At 35.7% G+C, this 25,631-nt stretch overlaps 1 protein-coding gene across 1 annotated transcript in view; it reads left to right on the forward strand.

The window, feature by feature from the left end:
* The window catches only part of MYT1L (myelin transcription factor 1 like), a 396,825-nt gene that overhangs the window by 245,316 nt on the left and 125,878 nt on the right, over window positions 1-25,631 (forward strand). The window contains exons 10-11 of the mRNA XM_053708950.1: window positions 5,320-5,570; window positions 15,599-15,832. Of these exons, the coding sequence (XP_053564925.1) occupies window positions 5,320-5,570; window positions 15,599-15,832 (485 nt within the window). The remainder of the gene's footprint in view (window positions 1-5,319; window positions 5,571-15,598; window positions 15,833-25,631) is intronic.

Consider the following 25,631-nt stretch of genomic DNA (forward strand, 5'->3'; position numbering starts at 1 on the left):
AAGAAACATATACAGTGCTGTGTTCCCAAATGCCACGCTATCTAAGAGTAAGAACAATATCTGTAGGTTATAGGCTCTAAAATATGGGGGACATTTATAACCTAGGTAGGTGCAAATATGGGGGGTAAATCCTCACGCCACCCTGGCCACAGATAGCGAGAGAAAAGAGCCACCCCTGTAGACTGACTTTCTAGGTGCATAAGCAAGGACTAACTAAGGGAGCAGTCTTACGAGCTATATTTATAAATATAAACTGCATATAGACTAGATATGGAATTGTAGGTGCATTTCAATTTGCAAAGTGGTGAGCATTAATCAGACTGCAGGGAGTCCCTAAATATAAGCAAAATAACACTACTGTAATACTGCAATACTGTAAAAATTGCTTCATAGACCTGGCAAGGGCAAACATTAAAAAGTAACAATCCTGCTAGTAAACTCTAGCTAAGATAACACATAACATTCTTAGCAAGAAAAACATGCAATAACTAGATATAGATAACACAGAATAAAAGAGCACAAACAAGCAACTGATAGTTTGGTAGTGTCCTTTGGATTGTTATTAAAGTTACTCTTGGCGATTGTGAGAGATAATAGGGGCCACTACAAGTCTTTCTAGCCTCTTGTCAAGTTCACTGTGAAGGACCACAGGATAGCCCCAGGAAACCTCCATGAAAACTGATCACAAAGGAGCATAATTAGGACATAATGGAGTTGAGGCATTATCAAATATATATATAGAAGGCGTCTTAGAGGCTACAACTGAAGGGGCACAGGAATGATCAATTAGGACCCCACTAAGAGCAAAGGGTATTATATGCATAAAAGAAATACTGTTCCATAGGCAAAGAATGCTCAGATTTTTAATCATGGTGGTAAAAACAACAATGTTCCAGCTCAGCGTTAACAAGCTTGCGGAGAGACCAATGTTAATTCCCCCCGTTCACTAAGCCTTAATCTCCAGAAGCAGTCCAGTGCGGACTGCCAGAGTCCCAACTCAGGGTCAGCAGAACTGTATTAGGATGGGAATCCGGTAAGGAAGATATTTGCAAAGTCTGTACTACTTTTAGATGCAAAGACTCTTTGGTCTGGGTATAATCACCTGCTGGGGACCCCTTAGGAATATGCATAGTAAAGATCGGCGGCGATACAAGAGCTAACCAAATGTCACTTGCCTCTGTTGTAGCCGTGGGGCATATGCCCTGCGTCAGCATAGGCAAAGTATTTCGGCTCTCACCTCCCAGCGAAAATACGTGTGGGTTCCAACTCAAGACATTCGGCAGTGCTGAAGTAAGGGTAAGCCCTGTGGTTCCAACCTCTGCGACTAGAGCAGCAAGGGTCTCCACTCCTCTCTCCAAGTGCCCCGCAGACTGTGCAGTCCTCTCAGCCTCTTCTCCAATAACGGAGCTGGGGACAGGCGGTGAGCACCGGGGCCCCAAAGCGCCACCGCCCCCCTCTTCTATAGTGACGGGCTCTGGCTGAGGTGACTGCAGTTAATAACTATTTAATAACTATTCTACCTAGTTAAAATAAATACAAACTTGCCTGTAAAATAAAAATAAACCCTAAGCTAGCTACAATGTAACTATTAGTTATATTGTAGCTAGCTTAGGGTTTATTTTATAGGTAAGTATTTAGTTTTAAATAGGAATAATTTAGTTAATGATACAAATTTTATTTAGATTTATTTTAATTATATTTTAATTAGGGGATGTTAGGGTTAGATATATAATGTAGATGTCGGCCATGTTGGGGGCAGCAGATTAGGGGTTAATAAGTATAATGTAGGTGTCGGCGATGTCGGGGTCCGCAGATTAAGCAGCGCTGGTATTGGAGTGCGGTATGGAGCTCAATTTTGCTCTACGCTCACTTCTTGCCTGTTAACTCCGGGTTTGTAAAAACCTGTAATACCAGCGCTGTAGGTAAGTGAGCGGTGAGAAAAAAAAAACTGCTCGGCTCCTAATGCAAAACTCGTAATCTAGCCGATAGTTCTGTTCAAGTAAATGTCCAATAATAAAATGCTGTACCACATAAGAGCGTTTTTTTATTGTGCCTCTTTTCCCTTTATTTACATTTATAGTGAATTATAAATGCTTTTGATAAACCTAGTGGCCACATGTCTAACAGTCCACATTTGTGACTACCTGGCCTGTCTTACCTGCTATGTTACTTGTCTTACATGCTAACTGATCACCTGCCTGACCACTGATATGTCTTTCTTGCTAACAGTACACATGATTAACCACTGACCTGACTGATCAGCAAGTGATCACCTACCTGACCACTGGCATTTATGTTCTACTAACTTGGCATCTGCCTGGCCACTGGTCTGCCTGGCCTACTAAGAGGTCATCTGGTAAACCATTGACCTTTCTTTCTTGATAATTTATAAGCTGTATTACTACTAGCCTTCAAGTCTTGTTTAGTAGCATGACCTTCCAGCTGCCAAGCAGCATGACCACTTGCTTGCCTGATCTGCTAAATGGCTAACTAACTGGCCACTGGCATGCATAACAACTGACCTCTGTCTGCCTTGAGATTAAACCATCTTTCTGACCACTAGCCTAACTTGCTAAATTGATAATTACTTGATCACTGGATTGTCTGCTCTGCTAACTAGATAACTACCTGACCACTTGCTTGCCTGATTCACTAACTGGCTAACTAACTGGCCACTGGCATGCATAACAACTGACCTCTGTCTGCCTTGAGATTAAACCATCTGTCTGACCACTAGCCTAACTTGCTAAATTGATAATTACTTGATCACTGGATTGTCTGCTCTGCTAACTAGATAACTACCTGACCACTTGCTTGCCTGATTCACTAACTGGCTAACTAACTGGCCACTGGCATGCATAACAACTGACCTCTGTCTGCCTTGAGATTAAACCATCTGTCTGACCACTAGCCTACCTGACCTGTTACCCAGTTACTTGCCTGACCATTCTATGCTTGATCATGTGTTCCATTTTACTGTCGGTTGAATGATACTGACCTTACATTCCAGCTAACCTAGACAAATATATAGAATTAGAGTAAGAACAAATGGCCGTAATGTGTTCAGAAAGACAGGTCGACTTTAAGCATCCCTGAGGGTCTCCTCCAGGTCAATTTGCAGAGACCAGTGCAACTATAAGAATTAAATGGGAACTTCTGTTTATGTAATCTTCATAGTCAATGTCTGATTCTGAATTTAGCCTCTTACCCCTCTGGATTCAGTTATAGGGAGGTAATTGTACTTAAACAGTGTGACAGATAGATCATACCTGTGTATATCTTTACAAATAATACAACATGGTATGAGGGATGAAGTTTATAAGAGGGTTATTTTGAAACCCTCACAAATTGGCCTTTGAGCAGTTCTTGATGTTAGAATACGTTAACTGTCCGCAAATGACCAACTTTATACTTGAAGAAGACTCCTGTAAACTATGTTAACAATTATAACACTGTAGTAGGGAAATCATAAATGCGACAAAAACAAATGTTTGTACATACAATATTGCTGACAGATTTACATTATATATATTTGATTTGCATCTTATCTTGAAATCCCTATTAAATATAAAAACACACCATTTTGTATCTATATTCTGTGTACAGTTATTCCTCATGTTTCCAATTTGTTTGTAAAGTAGTGTTTACAAAATTCTGAAGTTTCTACCATATTAGCTTTCTTCCTGCCAAACCACACATATGAAGACCAATTTTGAAAGTTGCAGTATGTATTCTATTTATTTAGAACCATCATAGATACAAGCTCCAGAATTGTACATTATATTCTTGTGAAAATCCCAACTAGTAGCCTTATAGTAGTCATATTAAAGGGACATAAAACACTTTGAGAGGGTAATAAAAAATGATAAATCATATTTATATTAAAAAATCTGAAATATACTTTCATTATTTATTTTGTCCTCTTTTCCTGTAATTCCATTCTTAAATTGTGAGCTTTTCAGTTCCTGCTAGAAATGAAAATGCAGAACACTGCTATATTCCACTCAGCCATTGGCTGCACACTCAAGTAACCTATTTATAACTGTCCCTAATTGGCCACAGTAGAGAAGGCAACCTAAGTTACAACATGGCAGCTTCCATTGTTTTATAGACACTAAAACTTCACACTTATTTTGTCAATATTTAAACAGCTAATGAAACTTTAAAAAATACATCTACATGTTATTCTCAGACTAATCCTTTCTTTTAATGAATCATTCTATCTAGCATTGATTTAGTGTTTAATGTCCCTTTAATATATTTTGTTCTACTAATGCCTTTCCCTATAAAGTTGAGCATCCTTCTGACTCACCTGTTGGACTAAGGTGCTTGTCTACTTTCAAAACAAGGGAAATAATAATTATTTTTCCTTTACTGTATCTCATTATTGTCTATATTAGGTGTTTGTGATTTCATTGCATAATTTCATTATTTGTTACTTTCTTCTTCTTATGTTTCAATACTTTTTCTGATAATTTTATAAATCTTATAATGATAACTAAAATAGACCCCAGTACCGATTACTAAAACAGAATACTAGTAACCAACCCACTTAATAGAGTACTTCTTTAAATTGCCCCTTCATCCCTCATCCCTTAATATCACCTGCACTCAATAATTCATGGGTTAAATCCCCCCAAAATTAGTTTATTTAGATGGATAGTTATAAATATTTAACTTAAAACAACATAGGTTAAATCAACTGAACAATGTTGGCTATTTACAGATGTGTTTTTTCTTTCATGATTCTAACTTTCTAATTTACTCCTATTAACCATTTTTCTTCGTTTTCTTGCTATTTTTATTTGAAACAGCAAGAATGTAAGCTTAGGAGCTGGCCCATTTTTGGTTCAGAACCCTGGATAGTGCTTGCTGATTGGTGAATATCATTTAGCCACCAATCAGCAAGAACAACTTAGGTGCTGAACCAAAGATGGGCCGGCTCGTAAGCTTACATTCCTGCTTTTTTAAATAAAGATACCAAAAGAAAAAAGAAAATTTGATAGTAGAAGTAAATTAAAAAGTTGCTTAAAATTGCATGCTCTATCTGAATCATGAAAGAAAAAATGTGCGTTCAGTATCCCTTTAAGTAATTAGTGCTCTCCCACTGTATTGTATTAAGATTATTATGTCATTTTCTATATTGGGTTTCTAATAACAATTTTCTACAGTCAATTTCCACTCTCCATTGCAGTATAAAAATGTCTTACATTATGTAATAGACAGCAGGAGCTATTGTGTAAACCCTGCATGTAAACTTTGTGAATTAGAATGATTGTCTTGCAATTTCTGCCCATTAATATGTATTTCTTCCAATAGCTAAACGTTACTGTAAGAACTCAAGCCCTTCAAGCAGTACGACGAGCAGTTACGCTCCTAGCAGCAGCAGTAGCAATATGAGCTGTGGCGGAGGGAGCAGTGCCAGCAGTACTTGTAGCAAGAGCAGTTTTGACTATTCGCATGACATGGAGGCGGCGCATATGGCTGCTACAGCAATCCTCAACCTATCTACTCGCTGCAGAGAGATGCCACAGAACCTCTCCACTAAACCTCCAGACCTGTGCTCAAGGGTAAATAGCAAACCATTCATTTTACTGATGTAGTTGTAATATGCTGTAATACATATGCATTGTCATTCTTTTGAGATTACAGGTTTTTTTTAATACTCTTTGCTGAACTTTGTTAGCAAAGGTTATTAGGGTTACCAGAAAATAATGTTTTTTCCTGGTATAATATAGATTTGTAATACAATATAAGAATGAACAGATGTAATTGTATTTATTCTTTCAGCTACAGTTTGAACTTTACAGCTAGACTAGTATTTACTAGGGTTGACAAATCTGTTTAAAATTTAAGAGCCAGTAAGAATATTTAGGAGCCAGACAAACATTTAAGAGCCAGACAGTGGTATTTCTATATAGATATTTGGAGAATAACCCAAAAAGTTAGGAGCCAGGAGTAAAATTCTAGGTGCCAATGGCTCCCTGGCTCCTGGGTTTCTCGAGCCCTGTACTAATGCATTATCAATGTACATATTTATCATACCATATAAAAAAAGTGCTTCCTTTTCTTTCATAGCTCAAGTCCTGGTGATATGAAACCCAAAAATTTGTTAAAAGAAACCTAGGTAGGCATCTGTAGCACTACATGGCCGGACATAGTGCTGTCATCTAGTGCTCTTGCAAATGGATAATATTCTCTTCCAAAAATGGTTTCCTATAGTTCTCCAGAAATATGCCTGCTCCTAAGCATACGTCCCTGCTTTAAAAAATAAAAAATAAAACAAGAGAACAAAGAAAATCGATAATAGAAGTAAATTAGTAAGTTGTTTAAAATCAAATGCTCTATCTGAAACATAGAAGAAAAAGTTTGGCTTTCATATCCCTTTAATGGAGTAGCAGATTTATAGCAATAGCTACTATACTGTATTGACAGGATCCAAATGATAGTTGTACGGATCCACTACTATTAACCTCATTTATAGATGTAAGTATCATCATAACAATACCTAATGGAAATATTACAAAAATAAATTACAGAATAAAATACTTCTCTTTGCATAGAAGGTTTAATTATTTATAATAAAACAAATTTGCAATACATTTTTATTATTTAATTTGCTACAATTTCAAGTAAATTATACTCTGAAAACTGAGGACTTTCTAATTTCCAGAAATGAAAAATCACACTGCAGACTTCTCAAGGCGAATCATGTTACATATCTTTCTCTAATTTGTCTTTAACAGAACTGCAAAACAATGCATTCTATACTAACAATATGATCGTGGCTAATTTTGTCAGCTGCAGACTCAAATTGGTTGGTGGTGGGTGGGGTTTAGCTATTGAAAAGTAATTGCAGCAAACAAAATGTTAATTTGTTTTAAACATGCTTAGATTTGGCTGATATGTTGTCATATAGCAAACTGTGCGGCTGTCAGGACTTGAGCAAGCCATAGTTAACAATGAGAGGAATGCAGTTACCTATGGGATACAGAATGTAGGACATTTTGAGGCCTAGCGCTGTAAGCTCAACCATCTTCCTCCCCGTTATACTCTTTAGTTTGATTACTTTTAACAGCATTTACATAGTTATTTAGAGGTAACTGCCATACAACTTGGGGGAAGGTTTAAAGTTCTGTGATATTTTAAGCAAATACATGTAAATGCATGACACTGTATACAAACCAATGAAAACAAATATTTATTAAATTATCACTGCAGAAAAACTTAAAGGGGCATTGTACCCAAAACAATTCTGTCATACATATGAAAAATCAACATTTATGCATATTTATTCTTTATCTTGGCATGAAAAGGATCAAAGAGATAATGTACTCAAGCAAGTAGGCAGGAAAAGCACTTTAAATGGGCTGGACTCCCACACACCCAACTGGGGAGGTTAATTCCTGCAGCTGCTGATTGTTTACATATCTTTTCTATAGATAATACTGCAGTATTTATATTTCCAGTGTGTCAAATGACAAAATAAAGGTAAAGGAGCTCTTTGTACACAATTAAGTACACTCTGGCAGGTAAAATGGATCATTGTAAACACATTAAAGGGGAAACGTTTTGCAGTGGTATTAAGTGATTATGAAGCACTATGTATAAGGAGAGAAAATCTTTTAACCTATTTATTTTATTTTTATTTGTTAGCTAAATTTGTTATTGTCTATTTATAAAAAATATCACTTTCCATAAATAACAATACATTGAAAAGAACCTCTATAATTTGTATTATATTATTCAGATTCAGAATTTTCATGTTCGTCTTGTAACTCATTTTTACATTAATTCATTATATTTATGGAATACAACTTGTTAGCCAAACACTTTTGAATAAACAAGCTCATTAAGAAATCAGTTTATTCAGTTTATTGTGTGTAATAAGAAAAAAAAATCTGAACTACTAAATATTTTTTTTCCAACTAACAAAAAGTCTGTTTTAATCTTTCTTTTGGTATTGGTGTATTTGTATTGGAAAAGTAAAGCTAGGTAGGCTGATAAAGAAGTGTGCTCTGCCAGAAGTTTTTGCAACTATGTATAACATTGTTATAAACATTTCTGCAAACACTACTTCAGGGTGGCTCCACACTACTGAGCTCACCTGGGATTACTCTTTAACAAAGGGTACAGAGAGAACTAAGCTAAATTGATAATATAAGTGAATTAAAAAAAATGTTTAAAATGGTTTGCTCTATCCAATTAATTCAACTTTAATTTTTATTATTTCATGATTTGGATAGAGCATACAATTTCATGCAACATTCTGATTGACACCTATTATAAATTTGTATTCGTTCTCTTGCTATCTTTATTTGAAAAAGCATGAATGTAAGCATAGGAGCAGGCCCATTTTTGATTAAGCACCTGGGTAGCCCCTGCTGATTGGTGACTAAATATAGCAAACCAATCAGCAAGTGCTACCCAGGTGCTGAACCTAAAATGGGCCGGCTCATAACCTTACATTCCTGCTTTTTCAAATAAAGATAACAAGAGAATGAAGAAAATTTGATAATAGGAGTAAATTAGAAAGTTGCTTAAAATTGCATGCTCTATCTTAGTATCCCTTTTAGTTATAGAGGTAAGTCATGAGATATAAAACAAGCTGTCAGTATATGGCTGCAATGCATACAACTGCATGTCTGTTTGTTTTTTTGTTTGTTTTTTACACTAATTAAGTAAATTTAAAACCAGATGATCTGACTTAAACATTCATGGTCTGCCATGTTTTAAATAAATCTTGCGCACATTTTACTAATTTGTATGCACAATTTATTTAAAACATGGTAGACCATAAATATCTAAGTCAGATCATTGGGTTTTACATTTTTTTAGTACAATTTATTAAATAATTTTCCATAAATAAAAGCTTCAACTTAATTAACCCCTTCTTTTTTTCCAAGAGTTTACAAAAACACACACACAATTGTTTATAACCATATTTATTAAAAGTTTAATACAAATATATACTATTTTTTACACTTGTTATTATACATTTCTCACGTGCCATGATATATACATAATATAATGTTATAGGCATCTTATTAGCAAGCTGTCAACTTACCTGCATTCGACGGCGCCAATACGCCAATGACTAACAGTCATCGATCTCGCTGCTCTTCGGCTTTTCACAGCTTTATTGGTATACTGTCACTAAACACCCTCTCCCGGAGCCCACTGCAACTCTAATAAATGTATTAACCCCTAAACCGCCGCTCACAGACCCCACCGCAACTAAATAAAGTGTTTAACCCCTAAACCGCCGCTCCCGGAGCCCACCACCACCTACATTATATTTATTAACCCCTAATCTGCCCCCCCTACACCACCGCCACCTACATTATATTTATTAATCCCTAATCTGCCCCCCTACACTGCCGCCACCTACATTATATTTATTAACCCCTAATCTTCCCCCCCTACACCGCCGCCACCTACATTATATTTATTAACCCCTAATCTGCCCCCCTACACCATCGCCACCTACATTATATTTATTAATCCCTAATCTGCCCCCCCTACACCGCTGCCACCTACATTATATTTATTAACCCCTAATCTGCCCCCCCTACACTGCCGCCACCTACATTATATTTATTAACCCCTAATCTGCCCCCCTACACCGCCGCCACCTACATTATATTTATTAACCCATAATCTGCCCCCCCTATACCACTGCCACCTACATTATATTTATTAACCTCTAATCTGCTCCCCCTACACCGCCACCACTATATTAAATGTATTAACCCCTAAACCTAAGTCTAACCCTAACACCCCCTAACTTAAAAATAATTTAAATAAATCTAAATAAATATTCCTAGCATTAAATAAATTATTCCTATTTAAAACTAAATACTTACCTATAAAATAAACCCGAAGATAGCTACAATATAACTAATAGTTACATTGTAGCTAGCTTAGGGTTTATTTTTATTTTACAGGCAAGTTTGTATTTATTTTAACTAGGTAGAATAGTTACAAAATAGTTATTAACTATTTAATAACTACCTAGCTAAAATAAATACAAAGTTACCTGTAAAATAAAACCTAACCTAAGTTACAATTACACCTAACACTACACTATAATTAAATTAATTCCCTAAATTAACTACATTTAAATAAAATTAAATAAAATTATCTAAAGTACAAAAAAACCCCACTAAATTACAGAAAATAATAAAAAATTACAAGATTTTTAAACTAATTACACCTAATCTAACCCCCCTAACAAAATGAAAAAGCCCCCCCAAAATAAAAAAAACCCTACCCTACACTAAATTACAAATAGCCCTTAAAAGTGCCTTTTGCGGGGCATTGGCCCAAAGTAATCAGCTCTTTTACCTGTAAAAAAAATTAAAAACCCCCAACATTAAAACCCACCACCCACACAACCAACCCTACTCTAAAACCCACCCAATCCCCCCTTAAAAAACCTAACACTAACCCCTTGAATATCACCCTACCGTGAGAAGTCTTCACCCAACCGGGCCGAAGTCCTCAACAAAGCCGGGCGAAGTGGTCCTCCAGACAGGCAGAAGTCTTCATCCAAGCCGGACAGAAGAGGTCCTCCAGACGGCATCTTCTATCTTCATCCATCCAGCGCGGAGCGGCTCCATCTTCAACACATCCGACGAGGAGCATCCTCTTCATCCGGAGTCTTCTTGAACAATGACGGGTCCTTTAAGTGATGTCATCCAAGATGGCGTCCCTTCAATTCCGATTGAATTCTATCAGCCAATCAGAATTAAGGTAGGAAAAATCCTATTGGTTGATGCAATCAGCCAATAGGATTGAGCTCTCAATTTATTGGCTGATTGGAACAGCCAATAGAATGCAAGTTCAATCCTATTGGTTTCAGAGCCCCACTTACTGTACTGAAATGTGATGTCACTTCCTGAACACTGGATAGCAACCTGTCCATTTTTGTTATTTACTGAAACATATTGAATTTACTTTTCACATTTCATACTTTGAGAGGTGTCTCATGATTTTTCAACAAAGGGTAAATTTAATTAACATTTCGGGGATGTTTTCTCCCCTTCTTCAGAACAACAAAACAGTGTACACCTCACTTTTAAATAGTGCCAAATAATCACTCTCAATAACTATGGGGGGAAAAAGCACCAAATAATTACACACATTGTCAACTCAATTCGTCAAACCGGAAGTGGAACATCTAACCACTTCCGGTCCGGAGTTATAAATTATGTGTACAAAACAATGAAACAATTACAATATCTCAATAAACACCACTAATACACACCTCTCAAAGTATGAAATGTGAAAAGTAAATTCAATATGTTTAAGTAATTAACAAAAAAAGGACCGGTTGCTATCTGGTGTTCAGGAAGTGACATCACATTTCAGTACAGTAAGTGGGGCTCTGAAACTACCTCTCCGTGTCACAGGATCCCCTAATTAAACCAGAAGTGGTTTGTTAAAAGGACACAAAGCATGTGTCACACAAAACAGTTGCCTACTGGAAATGGGGCAAAATAAAACTTAAATCATAAGAGTAACTAATAAACTCATTACAAACCGGAAGTTGGGCAACACATGCACCATAATAATTACAGTGCCTTATTTGACGAAAAAATAAAGTGAAAACGTGAGTTTTTCAATTATATTACTATGCAAAAATATGTAATTCAATAATAGGAAAAACTCAGAAACTCTGTGTTAGTTGTTAAGGTGCACAACTACATGTCTTAGAACCCAGTAAATTATTTAATATATACAGTGGACCTGTGAAAGTGTGTATAACAAAAAAAGGTAATCATCTTATAATAAAAAGAGAAATAGAGAAAATACTGATCCTATCAATAAATGATATCACACACATATAGAATTGTGATAAAACAAAAATGTTACCAAATTCTTCCAACACATACTGGAGCTGTTAGCTAATAACTAGCATTAGTTATAGAGGGCAAAAAATTAACAACTGGTTTTGGACCAGCTAGTATAGCTATGTTGAGGGACACCTCACTGATCTGTAATCTTATGAGTAAGGCATTCATATCTGCTGAATTGTTGTCACTTAGATACCAAGTGATAGTGGAGGGCCTGGAAGGTAGATCCAAGTGGTTATGGCAGGGAATATTGAAATTTCCGGATGACAGGGTACCACACATGGATCAATATAATCCAAAGTGGTGCCCACCTCAGGAACGGAAATGCACATGTCCTGTGTCAAAAGATATCTGCAACACTCCTGAATACGGATATAACTCCCGCTACCCAACTACCTATCAGCACTCAGTTGAAGTCACATGAGACCAAGATCTGGCATAGAGTTCAATCCCTTGGGGGCAATAGTGTCCAATCTCAGGATTCATTTGGCCTCCCTTTTGAGTAACATCTTATTTCTGTCTCCACCTCTGGGTGGTTTGGGGATATGGTCGATTAGGATCACTCTTACTGAAGCCACCAGGTGTTTGGCCTCCAGCCAGTGGCGAGCTCTATGTCACATACAAAAGTATAATGTCCATAATAGACACTGTACAGTATGTAATGTAGGTATCCAATGTAAAACACATCAAATATTGAAACATTTTATCTTTACTCAAAGGAGATTATTATTTACTCCAACATCTACATAGTTTGCCTTCATCCATTCATGTTAGTAGTTAGTGGGCACGTCTTCCTTTGGCTCACACATAAGTTGCTAGTATTAGATAGCATTCTAAAACAATGCTCACAGTGGGACATATATAGGAATTATACATGTGTTACTTGCTTGGGGAGAGTAAATGATTCAATACGGAACAATACTAGACCAGACCAGACCTGGAGTGCAGAGGACGTAACTTAGCAGGCCAACTTTTAACAAAACCTGACTTTCCAATGCCCAAAGGCCATACGTTTTGGTTGAAGAGAATGGCTGGATATTGTGTCTTTGTCTCAAGTTTAAAGAGTGGTTTTATTATAAATGCCATTTCGAGTCTACTTTACCAACCCCCTTCTGTGCTCTTTGATAAGCAGCTTTCCAGTCTTCTCTGACTCAGCCATATGCAGACGTTTGTCAGGTGCCCACCAATTTTTCAAAATACTAATTAAAATAGCTAAAACACTTAAAGTATAATGAGTAGCTCTTCTTGGCAGTCAAATGTAAAGCACCTAAATGTAATAATACAATTAGTAGATAGTAAAGTTGTATTAGCTAGACATGAGCCCTGGCGATTGAGTATATCTAACTACAAGCCTTGATCTAAGACTAAATATTAAATGTCTCTGTCTCACTCATCCCTCATCATACATTCTTCACCTATGCCTGTTATTATATGTGCTTTATACACTGTAAATAATTACATATATAATCCTGATCATCCACTACCATGAGAAATCACATTCTAAGTACAATACCAATGGCATTATAATTTCACTTATTAGCCAAGCATATTTATTCTTAATTAAATTAAAAACTAATCTGACTCTGTAGCTATATTATCCTAAATGAAATTCTTGGATGTGTTTTTGGCTGGGAAGGCTTTGTAAAAAGACTGACAGCTACCCACCATGATGAATATGCATTTCAGTAACTCCCCCTATCTTAATTATTCAATCATTATTTGACAAATAGTTACTAGAAAGAGAGCTGTGGCCCTTGAAATCTTATATCACAGCATATAAATTTATATATTTTTGATTATCATATACAGTACAGTTGAAAAATTGGGCTACCTTGGCATTCAGTTTGAACTTTGTTACATTTCTATTAAAATTAAAAATAAAACTAAGTACTGTCTTGAGGGGATATTGAAGTTGTAAAGTTCAGTTCAGCAGCAAGGTGATGTAGCCGTATTGCTTTTCGTACACTTCACAGTTCTTTTTGCGAATTTCCATTTTACAATAACATTGCATAAAGAAGTAGGCTCTTGGTCCATCATAAATGCAGGTGATAAATGCTAAAAAGTTATATATGCAAAGTATCTTCAATAGAAATTAGTTTGTGCTTAAACAGTGCATGAAAAAATCAGTTAATTCTCTATTAGCTTCTATCTATTTCTTCTATCTATTTTTTCTTTGGCCACCATTATCATAAATAATGTATATTTGTTTGACATTGGACAGGCTCACCAAACTCAAATTTGGGCATAATTATTCTACCACACGACAAAACACGCCATTTTGAAGCTTATATCTCCAGACCTATTGTTTTGTTGTACATCAAATAAAACTAGGAACACACCAACATGATCTATCTATGTGAAATTGTATATAAATACATACAGTATTTTTTGCTGTAGCTTTTTTTTTATAAATCCTTACACAAACATAGTATAAAAAAGGTCATATTTCACATTTCAAAATCTCAAATAATATCCAACAAATTTGTTTATATTTTCAGTTTGTACAAATTTCAAATTCCAGTTAGTTCCAATTGCATCCAAATATTTGCATCCATAACAAAGTTATAAACATTTAAAAATCATATACTATAATGTACAATGTTAGAATTTAAACGATGGTGCATGATAATATTATTAGTATTTATAATCTTCTTTTGTCCCATTTAAATTCATAACTTTACTCATGTTACAAATATCTAAGAAGCAAGTGGTTTTTATGATAATGTTTAAAGAAAAGTAAATCTCAAACATTTTCTTTTAGGATTCAGACAGAGCTTACAGTTAAAAAAATAAAAAAATAAAAATGTAATTCTATTATTAAATTTGTACATTTCCTTTGTTGATGAGCATAGCTAGGTAGGCTCAGGAGCGTGCATGTGGTCTGGAGCACTATATGACAGCATGTATACAACAATGCTTTTAACAATGTTATACACTGTGTAAACACTGCTGCCATCTAGTATCAGACGTGTATAACATTGTTTTCAATGCTTTTAAACTTTCCTTTTCTATGCAAATCATTTTAAAGGCAGTGCTTGATTATATACCTATAAAAATTACTTTGATGTCCCTTTAAAAAATAGTAGCAGTTATGGCAACACATGTATTATTTAATTTCTAATTTATTAATGTTGCCAACATACAAACCCATCTCCTGTACATGTGACAATTTCAATTAAGAATAATATAATTACAAAACTGTCAATAAACACTATTTGGTTGTAGTTTATGACGGTTTTCATACAATTAATTGTGATTATTTTTACAAACCTTTAAAAACCCAAGTGGTTTCTCATTCAGCTATATTTTGGGTGAGATGCCACTGTATTGAATGCATATTTACTATGAGCATTGGTTGAATTAGGATACAAAACAAAAATGCCTCTTTGGTCCATCGTTTCCATTAAAGCACTAATATAACAAATATCAGGGGCCATAAATGTTGAGAACTGTAAAAGATGCTTAAATTAGGATGCTCAGCTTAAAAGACATTTATAACTAGTGATTTGACAATTTACTGGCAGAAAGAATTTCATTATTCTTCCCCACTATATGCCATGCTATGCCTGCAAGTACTATGAGCCTTATGTAACTAAAATACGAGCTGCAATGTGTGGGCACGTTGTCACGACTCAATGCAGGAAATCTACAGGAAGCTCATAATTCAATAAGAAAAAAAAAAAAAAAGAAAAGAAAAATTGTGAACAGCTAATTTCACAATATTCATCCATTCCTTTCAGAATCCTGACATTGAAGTTGATGAAAATGGAACATTGGACCTTAGCATGAACAAACAGAGACCACGAGATTGCTGCACCATTCTAACTCCACTGGAACCAATGTCACCACAACGGCAGGCAGTGATGAATAGCCAGTGTTACCATATGAATGAAAATGATTGCTGGGACTTACCAGTAGACTACACTAAGTTGAAACCCAGACGGATAGATGAAGATGATTCCAAAGAAATGAATGTAGGTTTTCCCTACAGAGGATTTAATTGCAACCTAATATTTTGATTCTGTTCCTCAAAATAATATTAAAGAACTTAAACATTATTATGTAAAAAAATATAGCATCCTTGAAATGGTCTTATACGTTTCATGGATTTAGATTTGCCTTGCTTACATTTTAGCTTTTATATTAACCATTTTCAAGACTATCTGTCCCATTGCATGAATAGATGATCTTGGTTCATTCATTTACCTTAAAGGGACATTAAACAATTGCTTAGTGTAACTACAATAGGATGGTTACTATTCACCATGATATTGTTTTTCCTCCCGTGCCTGCAGCTGTCTTCAAAGGCATTCTCTTTTTTTAACCCCTTACAATTATTAGTTAGGGAAGCTCTGCATATTCACACTGGGCACCGACATCTTGGAGCTTATATTTGTTATTTAACTTTTAAACTGTGAAAAACTTTCTGCTTTATATTATGTGAGCTAAACTGAAGTAAAGGGTACAGCTGTCAAAAAGCAGATCTGTGAAAGCGCACTATTCCTATCACAGGATCCAACAATATGCGAGCTACAAGATGGCAGTGCCCAGTATAAAATGCAGAGCTTTACCAACTGACTTCTGTAATGAGTTAAAATAAGAGATCAGCTTTAAAGAGAGCTATGGGAACAGGCAGGAATACAATAGCATGGTGAGTAGTAACCACCCTACTGTAACTGTACTCAGCTGTTTAATGTCCCGTTAAAGCATATTTACATATTACATATCCAAAGGCATACTGCTAAGTTACAATACTAATAAAGCATCCTAAATTCAAGCATATTATATATATATATATATATATATATATATATATATATATATATATATATATATATATATATTATATGTGTGTGTTCAATAGCGGATCTAAATATAAATTACTAACCCATAATTAAAGAAATGTGCCAGATAATGTTATTCTTTGATAGTATTATTTATACAGTACAGTGTTAAGGCTATGAAACTTTTTTTTTTTTTTTTTAAAGGGACATAAAAGTTGTATTTTAAATAGACAGCAATATGTAGTAAATATAGGAGTTAATCACAATCCTTTAGAAAACAGTATCTAAGGATTTAATGACACCATTTTGTAGATTAATATTTTTTCCTAGAGGATTATGATCGAATGCATACTAAGAAATAATTTTACAATATAATCATATTAGTTAATATACTACTAAGTTATCACTGCTAGAACAATAGCATTTCAAATGCACATAGTCTGCTGCCTTTAATCCTATAGGTCTCACTCATGTACATGTGCATCCCATGCATGCGCTGAGTGCCATTGGTAATGTGTTTTGTCACCAGCAGTTAGAGTAGCATGAATTACAGACAGAATTGCTGCTGATATGTAAATCTGACATTTAAATGTTGATTCCCATAGACTTACGCAGGAGTCTATAAGAGTGGACATTAAAATGTTAAGATTTAAAGATATAAATGTTACATTTAATATAGGACATGATTGCAAAAAAACAAATGCTGAATCTTCTGCAAACATTCTATGTATAGGAAAACATTTACCTGTCACTAAAATTTGCCCATATCTTCAGTGCTATCCTTAAAACAAAAGTTTTCATAAAAGAAGTGATATCTTGTGATGTTGTAGTCCAAACCCCTCCTGGTGTTTGGCTGTTGATAAATGTTTTATAGTACACCAATGCTTAAAGATTGGGAGAACAATGCCAATTTTTAAAACCAATCACATACTGTAGTTATTCTAAAGTCCTTTACTTTGACATTGAAGTATTAATCATACATTATTACAGGGATGCTGCTTTAATGATTGCGTCATGTTTTTCAGGATTCAGTAACTAATACAAGGTTATATGTGTACTAAATAAATACAAAATCCTGTTCTTGTTACACATATAGGCTAATTTTGTGAAAGGGACAGTAAAGTAAAAATAAAACTTTCATGCTTTGTTTTCTTGGTATCCTTTGGTGAACAATATACCTAGGTAATCTCAGACATAGCTATGCACTACTGGGGGCTTGCTGGTGATTGCTGGGTGCATATGTATGCCTTTTGTGATTGGTTCACCTGATATATTCAGCTAGCTCCTAAGCTTAGTCTTCAGTACAAGATAGCAAGAGAGCAAAGAAAATCTGATAATAGAAGAACGATAAAATGTTTAAAACCAACCAGTTACAAAGTGCTACTCATAATTAAATAAATTAAATTAAAAAAAAGTTACACCAATATATATAACAGTTATAAAACAAAGCCTTTTTGTAAATTTTATTGCAAAGATCAATTCATTAAGGATGTGTGGGTGAGATATTTTCAGTCTCTCTGTCACGTCTTTATATAATCTTCTCAAAATAAAGGAATTCACTGCTGCTCCACTGATCACGTGTGGTCGTTACTACTAGAAACAGACATACGGAAGAACAAGGAGAGCGCAATCCTACTCTGTGTAGTTAAATGACACCACTTTAAAGGGACACTCAAGTCAAAATAAAGTTTCATGATTCAGATAGAGCATGCAGTTTTAAGACACTTTCCAATTTACTTCTATTATCAAATTTTGTACAATCTTTTTATATTCACACTTTCTGGGGAACAAGATCCTACTAAGTATGTGCACAAGCTCACATGGTAAATGTATACTAATCTGTGATTGTCTGATGTCTTTAACATTATACAGGGGGGCCGACAAAATGGCAGAATAAATAAATTTGACAGAAAAAAATCTACTGTTTATTTGAAATTCAGAGTAGGTGTTTTCTGCCTTGTCTTTTTATTATGCACTTGTTAATTATGTCATTCTACTGCATTGAGTGTCCCTTTAACACTCAAGCGTAAAAACTCACACAATGAAAGCATGAGGTATATACATAGTCCCCACATTCAGTCCTTAAACTGACTTACACAGTACTTCCTGCTTAAGTTCCTTCAGGTATTCAGAAGACGTGGCTCTCCAGTACCTCCTGTGGGTATTAAAAATCTATATCTTGATATTTAAATTTAAACTAAATATAAATATATGGTAAATTATCTGGAAACCACTAATCCATTACAACCAAGTTGTTAAATACTAACATAATTAAAGGGTCTCCATTGTTTCCAAAGAGTTTATTAGGAATCAATATAAGTTCATAATAAGATACTACTGTGCATAATAGTTGGTGTCATAGTTTAGTGCTGTCCACATTTTCAGCACAGTAGGACAAAACTGTATAGACCTGTAGTAAAGCAGAGGTATCCATACATCTTATGTTCAGGGATAGGCAAGGTGTCCGTACACGGACACTGGTGTCCGTGACTGGCCCTTGCAGTGTCTGCCACCCATTTTGCAGTGAGGAGGGAGGAGTAGGACAGATGAATGCTGGTCCTGACTCCTCCTTGATGCAGGCGGCACCATGTTTTGTGGGTTGGGGCCGCACCCACGGGATGCTGCTTATTAGTGGGAAAGTGAGAGTGGTTTTTATGTCTTTAATTTGAAATGTACCTTGGTGTCCTTCACTAAGGTCTGTACTTTGGAAAATGTCTGCCAGAGCCTTGGTCTGTGCCTATCCCTGCTTATGATGCACAGTATCATTTCTGTTTGCAATCAGTAGAAGCTGGGCAGCAGTGCCTAGGAGAAAAAACTGAACTTCTTCTCTGTGACAGTAAACCTTTCACTTTGTTTAGTCCCAGCCAGAGGATATGAACTTCCTGTACAAATATGGTGGCAGATTTTTCTGTACAGCAACAATTTGGCATCTTGGTAACCCTGACACCATATTTGTAAAGGCAAAACCAAACATGTTCCTTATACTGTGAGCACTGATTTACTGGAGAGCACACAGAGAGGCTAGACATGATGTAGGTGGTGCATGAGGCCCCTCCAGTAGCAACAATACTACTAATGATAGTAGGGCCAGAGGGGCCCTAAGAGGTGTGGGCTTGTCTCAAATGAGACCTCTGAGGCCCCCATAGTTCTGCCCCAGCCTGCAATAGCAAACTCAGAATAAAACAACTGCATGCTTTCAAGGCCAAAAGATCGCTTCTTAAGGCTTATATTTCACAAATAACATTCAGGTATTTTATACAGTATACAACATATTTAAACATGTATGAGTATGCAATTTAAATTAATAGCAACTTTTCAATTTACTTCTATTATCAGATTCACTTTGTTGACTTTGTATCTTTTGTTAAAGAGAATACCTAGATAGTCTCAGGAACATGCATATGTCTTGACAACTATATGGCAACAGTATTTGTATCAATATTTGAAAAGTGCTACCAATCAGCTAGATTACGAGTTGTGCGTTCGTCTTTTAACGCTGAAAATATGTCATTTTCAGCGTTAAAACAGCACCACAGCCATTAAAAGTCTTGTCGGTATAGGCCTTTTAGCCTGCAACGCAGCATCAGTCCCGCACTTGTAAAAATGACGTTTTTTCATGGGATTCCCATAGCGCTGCCATTTTGAGTTTTGCTGTGAGCCTAAAAGACTTGTGTTGCACGCTAAAACGACAAGATCCGTATCGCAATCTAAAAGTAGTATTTATGAGTTTTATGCTACAAATCTGTTACAAAAAACTCATAACTAAAGTGCTACAAAGTGGACTAAACACCCATAAACTAACTATTTAACCCCTAAACCGAGGCCCTCCCGCATCGCAAACACTATATTAAATTTATTAACTCCTAATCTGCCGCTCCCGACATCGCCGCCACCCAAAATAATTATTAACCCCCATTCTGCCACTCCCCGCATCGCAAACACTATTTAAATATTATTAACCCCTAATCTGCTGTCCACCCCCCACTATACTTAAGTTATTAAGCCCTAGACCGCCACCATTATAACAAACCAAATAACCCCTAAACTGCAAGCCCCCCACAACAAAATATACTAAAGTAAACTATTAACCACTAAACCGAAAGCCCCCACATCGCAATAAACTAAATATAACTAGTAACCCCTAAACCTAACGCCCCCCTAATTTTAGATTAAAATTACAATTTCCCTATCTTAAATTAAATTAAAATTTACCTGTAAAATTAAAAAAACTAAGTTTAAACTAACCATTAAACTAATATAATTATTAAACTAAAATTAAACTAACTGCCAATGAAATAAAACTAAAATACACATTAAAAAAATCCTAACACTACTCTAAAGATTACAAAGAATCTAATTACAAAAAATACAAAAGACTAAATTACAAAAAATAACAAACACTAAATTACGAAAAATAACAAACGAAATTATCCAAAATAAAAAAGAATTACAGCTAATCTAATAGCCCTATCAAAATAGAAAAGCACATCCAAAATTAAAAAAAAAAACCCTAGCCTACAATAAACTACTAATAGCCCTTAAAGGGGCCTTTTGTAGGGCATTGCCCTAAGTTAAACAGCTATTTTACCTTTAAAAAAAATACAAAGACCCCCCAACAGTAAAACCCACCACCCAACCAACCCCCCAAAATAAAAAACCTAACTCTAAAAAAAAACTAAGCTACCCATTGCCCTGAAAAGGGCATTTGGATGAGCATTTCCCTTAAAAGGGCATTTAGCTATTTTGCTGCCCAAACCCTAAACTAAAAAAAAAACACCCACAAAACACTTACAAAAAACCTATCACTAACCCCCGAAGATCCACTTACAGTTTTTGAAGTTCCGCTTGAACGAACTTCATCCAGGCGGCGAGAAGTCTTCATCCAGATGGACTCTTCAATTTTTTAATCCCGGCGACAAAGTTCTCATTCAAGCAGCGAGAATTCTTCATCCAGGCGGCCTCTTCAATCTTCATCCCCGCAGTGAAATCCTCATCCAAGAAGCGAGAAGACTTCATCCAGGTGGCCTCTTCAATCTTCATCCAGACGGCATTTTCTATCTAGATCCCGGTGGCGTGGAGCGGGTCCATCCTGAAGACATTTGGCGTGGAGCATCCTTTTCATACAGTTGCTGCCAATAGAATGAGAGCTGCTTAATCCTATTGGCTGATTTGAACAGCTAATAGGATTTTAGCAGCTCTAATTCCTATTGGCTGATTGAAATTTTTCAGCCAATAGGAATGCAAGGGACGCCATTTTGAATCGCGTACCTTGCATTGAAGATTCAGTGTACAGCGGCGACCGTATGAAAAGGATGCTCCACGCCAGATGTCTTCAGGATGGACCCGCTCCGTGCCGCTGGGATCAAGATAGAAGATGCCGTCTGGATGAAGATTGAAGAGGCCACCTGGATGAAGTCTTCTCGCTTCTTGGATGAGGACTTCACCGCGGGGATGAGGATTTCGCCGCCGGGATAAAGATTGAAGAGGCCGCCTGGATGAAGACTTCTCGCTGCCTTAATGAAGATCATTCAAGCAGGACTTCAAAAACTGTAAGTGGATCGTTGGGAGTTAGTGTTAGGCTTTTTTTAAGGTTTTTTTGGGTGGGTTTTTATTTTAGATTAGGGTTTGGGCAGCAAAAGAGCTAAATGCCCTTTTAAGGACAATGCCCATGGGCAATGGGTAGCTTAGGTTTTTTTAGATAGTTTTTTTATTTTGTGGGTTTGGGGGGTTGGGAGTTTGTAATGTTAGTGGGTGTTTGTATTTTTTTTACAGGTAAAAGAGCTGTTTAACTTAGGGCAATGCTAGATTCAAACCTAGATTAGGGCAATGCTTAGGGCAAACCTAGATTAGGTTTTTTATTTTGGGGTGTTTTTTTAAATGGGTATTAGAATAGGAATAATTTTTATTATTTTTAATAATTTGTTTGTTATTTTGTGTAATGTATTTTTTTTTTTTTTTTTGGGGTGGGTTTTTATTTTTAGATTATGGCTTGGGCAGCAAAAGAGCTAAATGCCATTTTAAGGGCAATGCCCATACATATGCCCTTTTCAGGGCAATGGGTAGATTAGGTTTTACTTTATTTTTATTTTGTGGGTTTGGGGGTGGGGGTTTGTATACTGTTATGGGGTGTTTGGTTTTTTGTAGCAAAACAGCTGTTAACTTTAGGGCAATGCTCTACAAAAGGCCCTTTTAAGGGCCTTGGTAATTTATTCTAGATTAGGTTTTTTTATTTTGGGGTGGGGGTTTGTTTTTTTTTTAAATGTATTAGAATAGGAATAATTTGTATTTTTTTGGATATTTTTTTTTGTGATTTTAGTGTTTTTTTATTTTTTGTAATTTTAGGTTTTAGTGTAAAGTAGCTTAGGTTTTATTTCACAGGTAATTTTGTATTTATTTTAACTAGGCAGTTAGTAAATAGTTAATAACTATTTACTAACTAATCTACCTACTTAAAATAAATACAAACTTACCTGTGAAATAAAAATAAAACCTAAGCTAGCTACAATATAACTATGTTATATTGTAGCTAGCTTAGGTTTTATTTCACAGGTAAGTATGTATTTAGTTTTAAATAGGTATTATTTAGTTAATAATTGTAAGTTTAATTTTCCTCTATTGTAATTATGTTAAAGTTAGGGGGTGTTAGGATTAGGTTTACGGTTAGGTTTAGCGGTAGGTATAGGGGTTAATAGTTTAATTTAGATTTTTGTGATGTGGGGGTCTGTCATATTAGAGGTTAATAGATTTATTTAGTGGAAGTGATGTGGGATGTCAGAGGTTTAGGGGTTAATAGCTTTATTTTTTTTGCGGAGATGTCGGGGATCAGCGGAATAGGTGTTAATAAATTTATAAATAGTGTGGGTGATGTTGGGGTGCAGGGGAATAGGGGTTAATAACTTTAGTATAGTGGTGGCGATATCGGGAGCGGCAGATTAGGGGTTAATAGTTTTATTTAGGTGGTGGCGATATCAGGGGTGGCAGATTAGGGGTTAATAACATTATGTAGGTGCTGGCGATGTCGATGAGGGGCAGATTAGGGGTGTTTAGACTCGGGGTTTATGTTAGGGTGTTAGGTCTAAACGTGTTTTTTTTTTACCATAGACATCAATGGGGCTGCGTTACGGAGCTTTTTATTCCACGATCGCAGGTGTTAGAATTGTTTCTGACCAGCTCTCCCCATTGATGTCTATGGAGAAAGCGTGCACGAGCACGTCAAAACAGCGCTTGTTTTTGGTGCGGTATGGAGCGGAGATTAAAAGCACCATATCGCACGCACAAGCCGGGTTTTTAAAAACTTGTAATGGCTGCGCTATAGGGGGTTAAATAACGCAACTTTTGTTGCGTTTGTTAATTTCCCTATAGCGCGCGTAACTCGTAATCTAGCTGATTGTTACATACTCTGCTGTCATACAGTGCTAAAAATACAAGCACGCTCCTAAGCCTACCAAGGTAGCTCATTAACAGTGGATACCAAGATAATTAAGAAAATTTGAATTAGAACTAGTAACTTGGAAAATTATTTTGTTGTTGTTTTTTTTACCACTTGCTCTATCTAAGTCATGAAAGAGTTTTTCATGTCTATGTAAAGATAGTGTTAAGGATCGTGCACTCAAAACCTATAAAGTAGATAACATTATATAGATAACATTGATAACATAATTTGTCCAAAATGTTTCCTCTACTTAAAGGACCACAACTACAACAGAATTGGATAACTGACAAATACACAATAAAACACAATGCAATAGAACTTACTTTGAATTTTACACAAGCAGTAAAATATTTTCTGGCAAATGTCAAAATTAATAAAATCTCCTCCTCATATCATGTGACAGCCATAATCCAACCACAACCATAAAGTGCGCATATAAAAAGATTGTGGGCGTCTTGATAATGGAAGTATATTGGAAAGTTGTTTTAATTTGCATGCTCTATCTGAATCAGGAAACTTTAATTCTGACTTTACTGGCCCTTTAACATTGACTGGCTTCAGTTTTAGCTCTCAGTAAAAAAAAAAAAACTTCCTTGCTATAAAGTTGTTGCAGTTTTGTAATTCTTTACTTAGTGGTCACCTTTACATACCAAGGTACTAATGGGAGTTGAATAAACATATGTTCTCCTTCCAATTAAACTAATCAACCTTTCACTTATTAAGTCCTTTTATGTCACCTAATTTAAAATTCTTATAAATGTATCAAATCCGATAACAATCAGTATGAGTCCTATAACATCTTGACTGGAATGATGATCTATTTCAGTACAACAAGAAAGTAATTGCATTAGAACAACATTAAATGAACTCTGTAAACTGTGTATTAATGTTTAATACAGTTTTTTTGTGCAAACAGTTTATGTTATGATATTAAAAGAGAAATTCACTCATCAGTTTAAATAATTCTGATACTTAAGATACTAAGATGTACACCTAATATGTGGTCAGAATCCTGCTATAATAGGCAATCTTTTTCTTTTGTGGAGAATGAGAGGTGCGGAGCCTGTGAGAGGTCCTAGGATAAAATAGGACGAATAAAAGGGGCAATGGCTTTGGTTGTGTCAGGACCTATCAATAGAAAAAGTGAAAGTGTTTTATCTTCAAATTGAGAGAGATTAGGAAAGGGACAACCTATGACAGACTATGCAAGGGAAGAAGGAATGAAGAAATGAGGGGCATAGCTTGTAATAAAGGTGGAAGACCGGAAAAGGAAGGTGCATCCTGGTTTAGAACCCAGACAGACTGATGGAGGTAGGCCCTAAAGCCTAGAGTACCATGAATACTGCAACAAATGGGCTTGGATAGAATTGTGGCCTTCAAAACATAGCGGTGCAGGTGTCTCCAGGGATTTGTGCTGTTCCAGGAGACCACAGTTGCAGTCTCAGTCAATGATAGTTAATGTTCCAGTGAGAAAAACCACAATGGTGTAGAAAGTTTAAAACTTCAACCCGTACCAAATGGAAAGTACTCCATGAGGAAGACAATTTCAGGTACTCT

This window comes from Bombina bombina, chromosome 4 (genome assembly GCF_027579735.1).
Source record: "Bombina bombina isolate aBomBom1 chromosome 4, aBomBom1.pri, whole genome shotgun sequence".
NCBI lineage: Eukaryota > Metazoa > Chordata > Amphibia > Anura > Bombinatoridae > Bombina > Bombina bombina.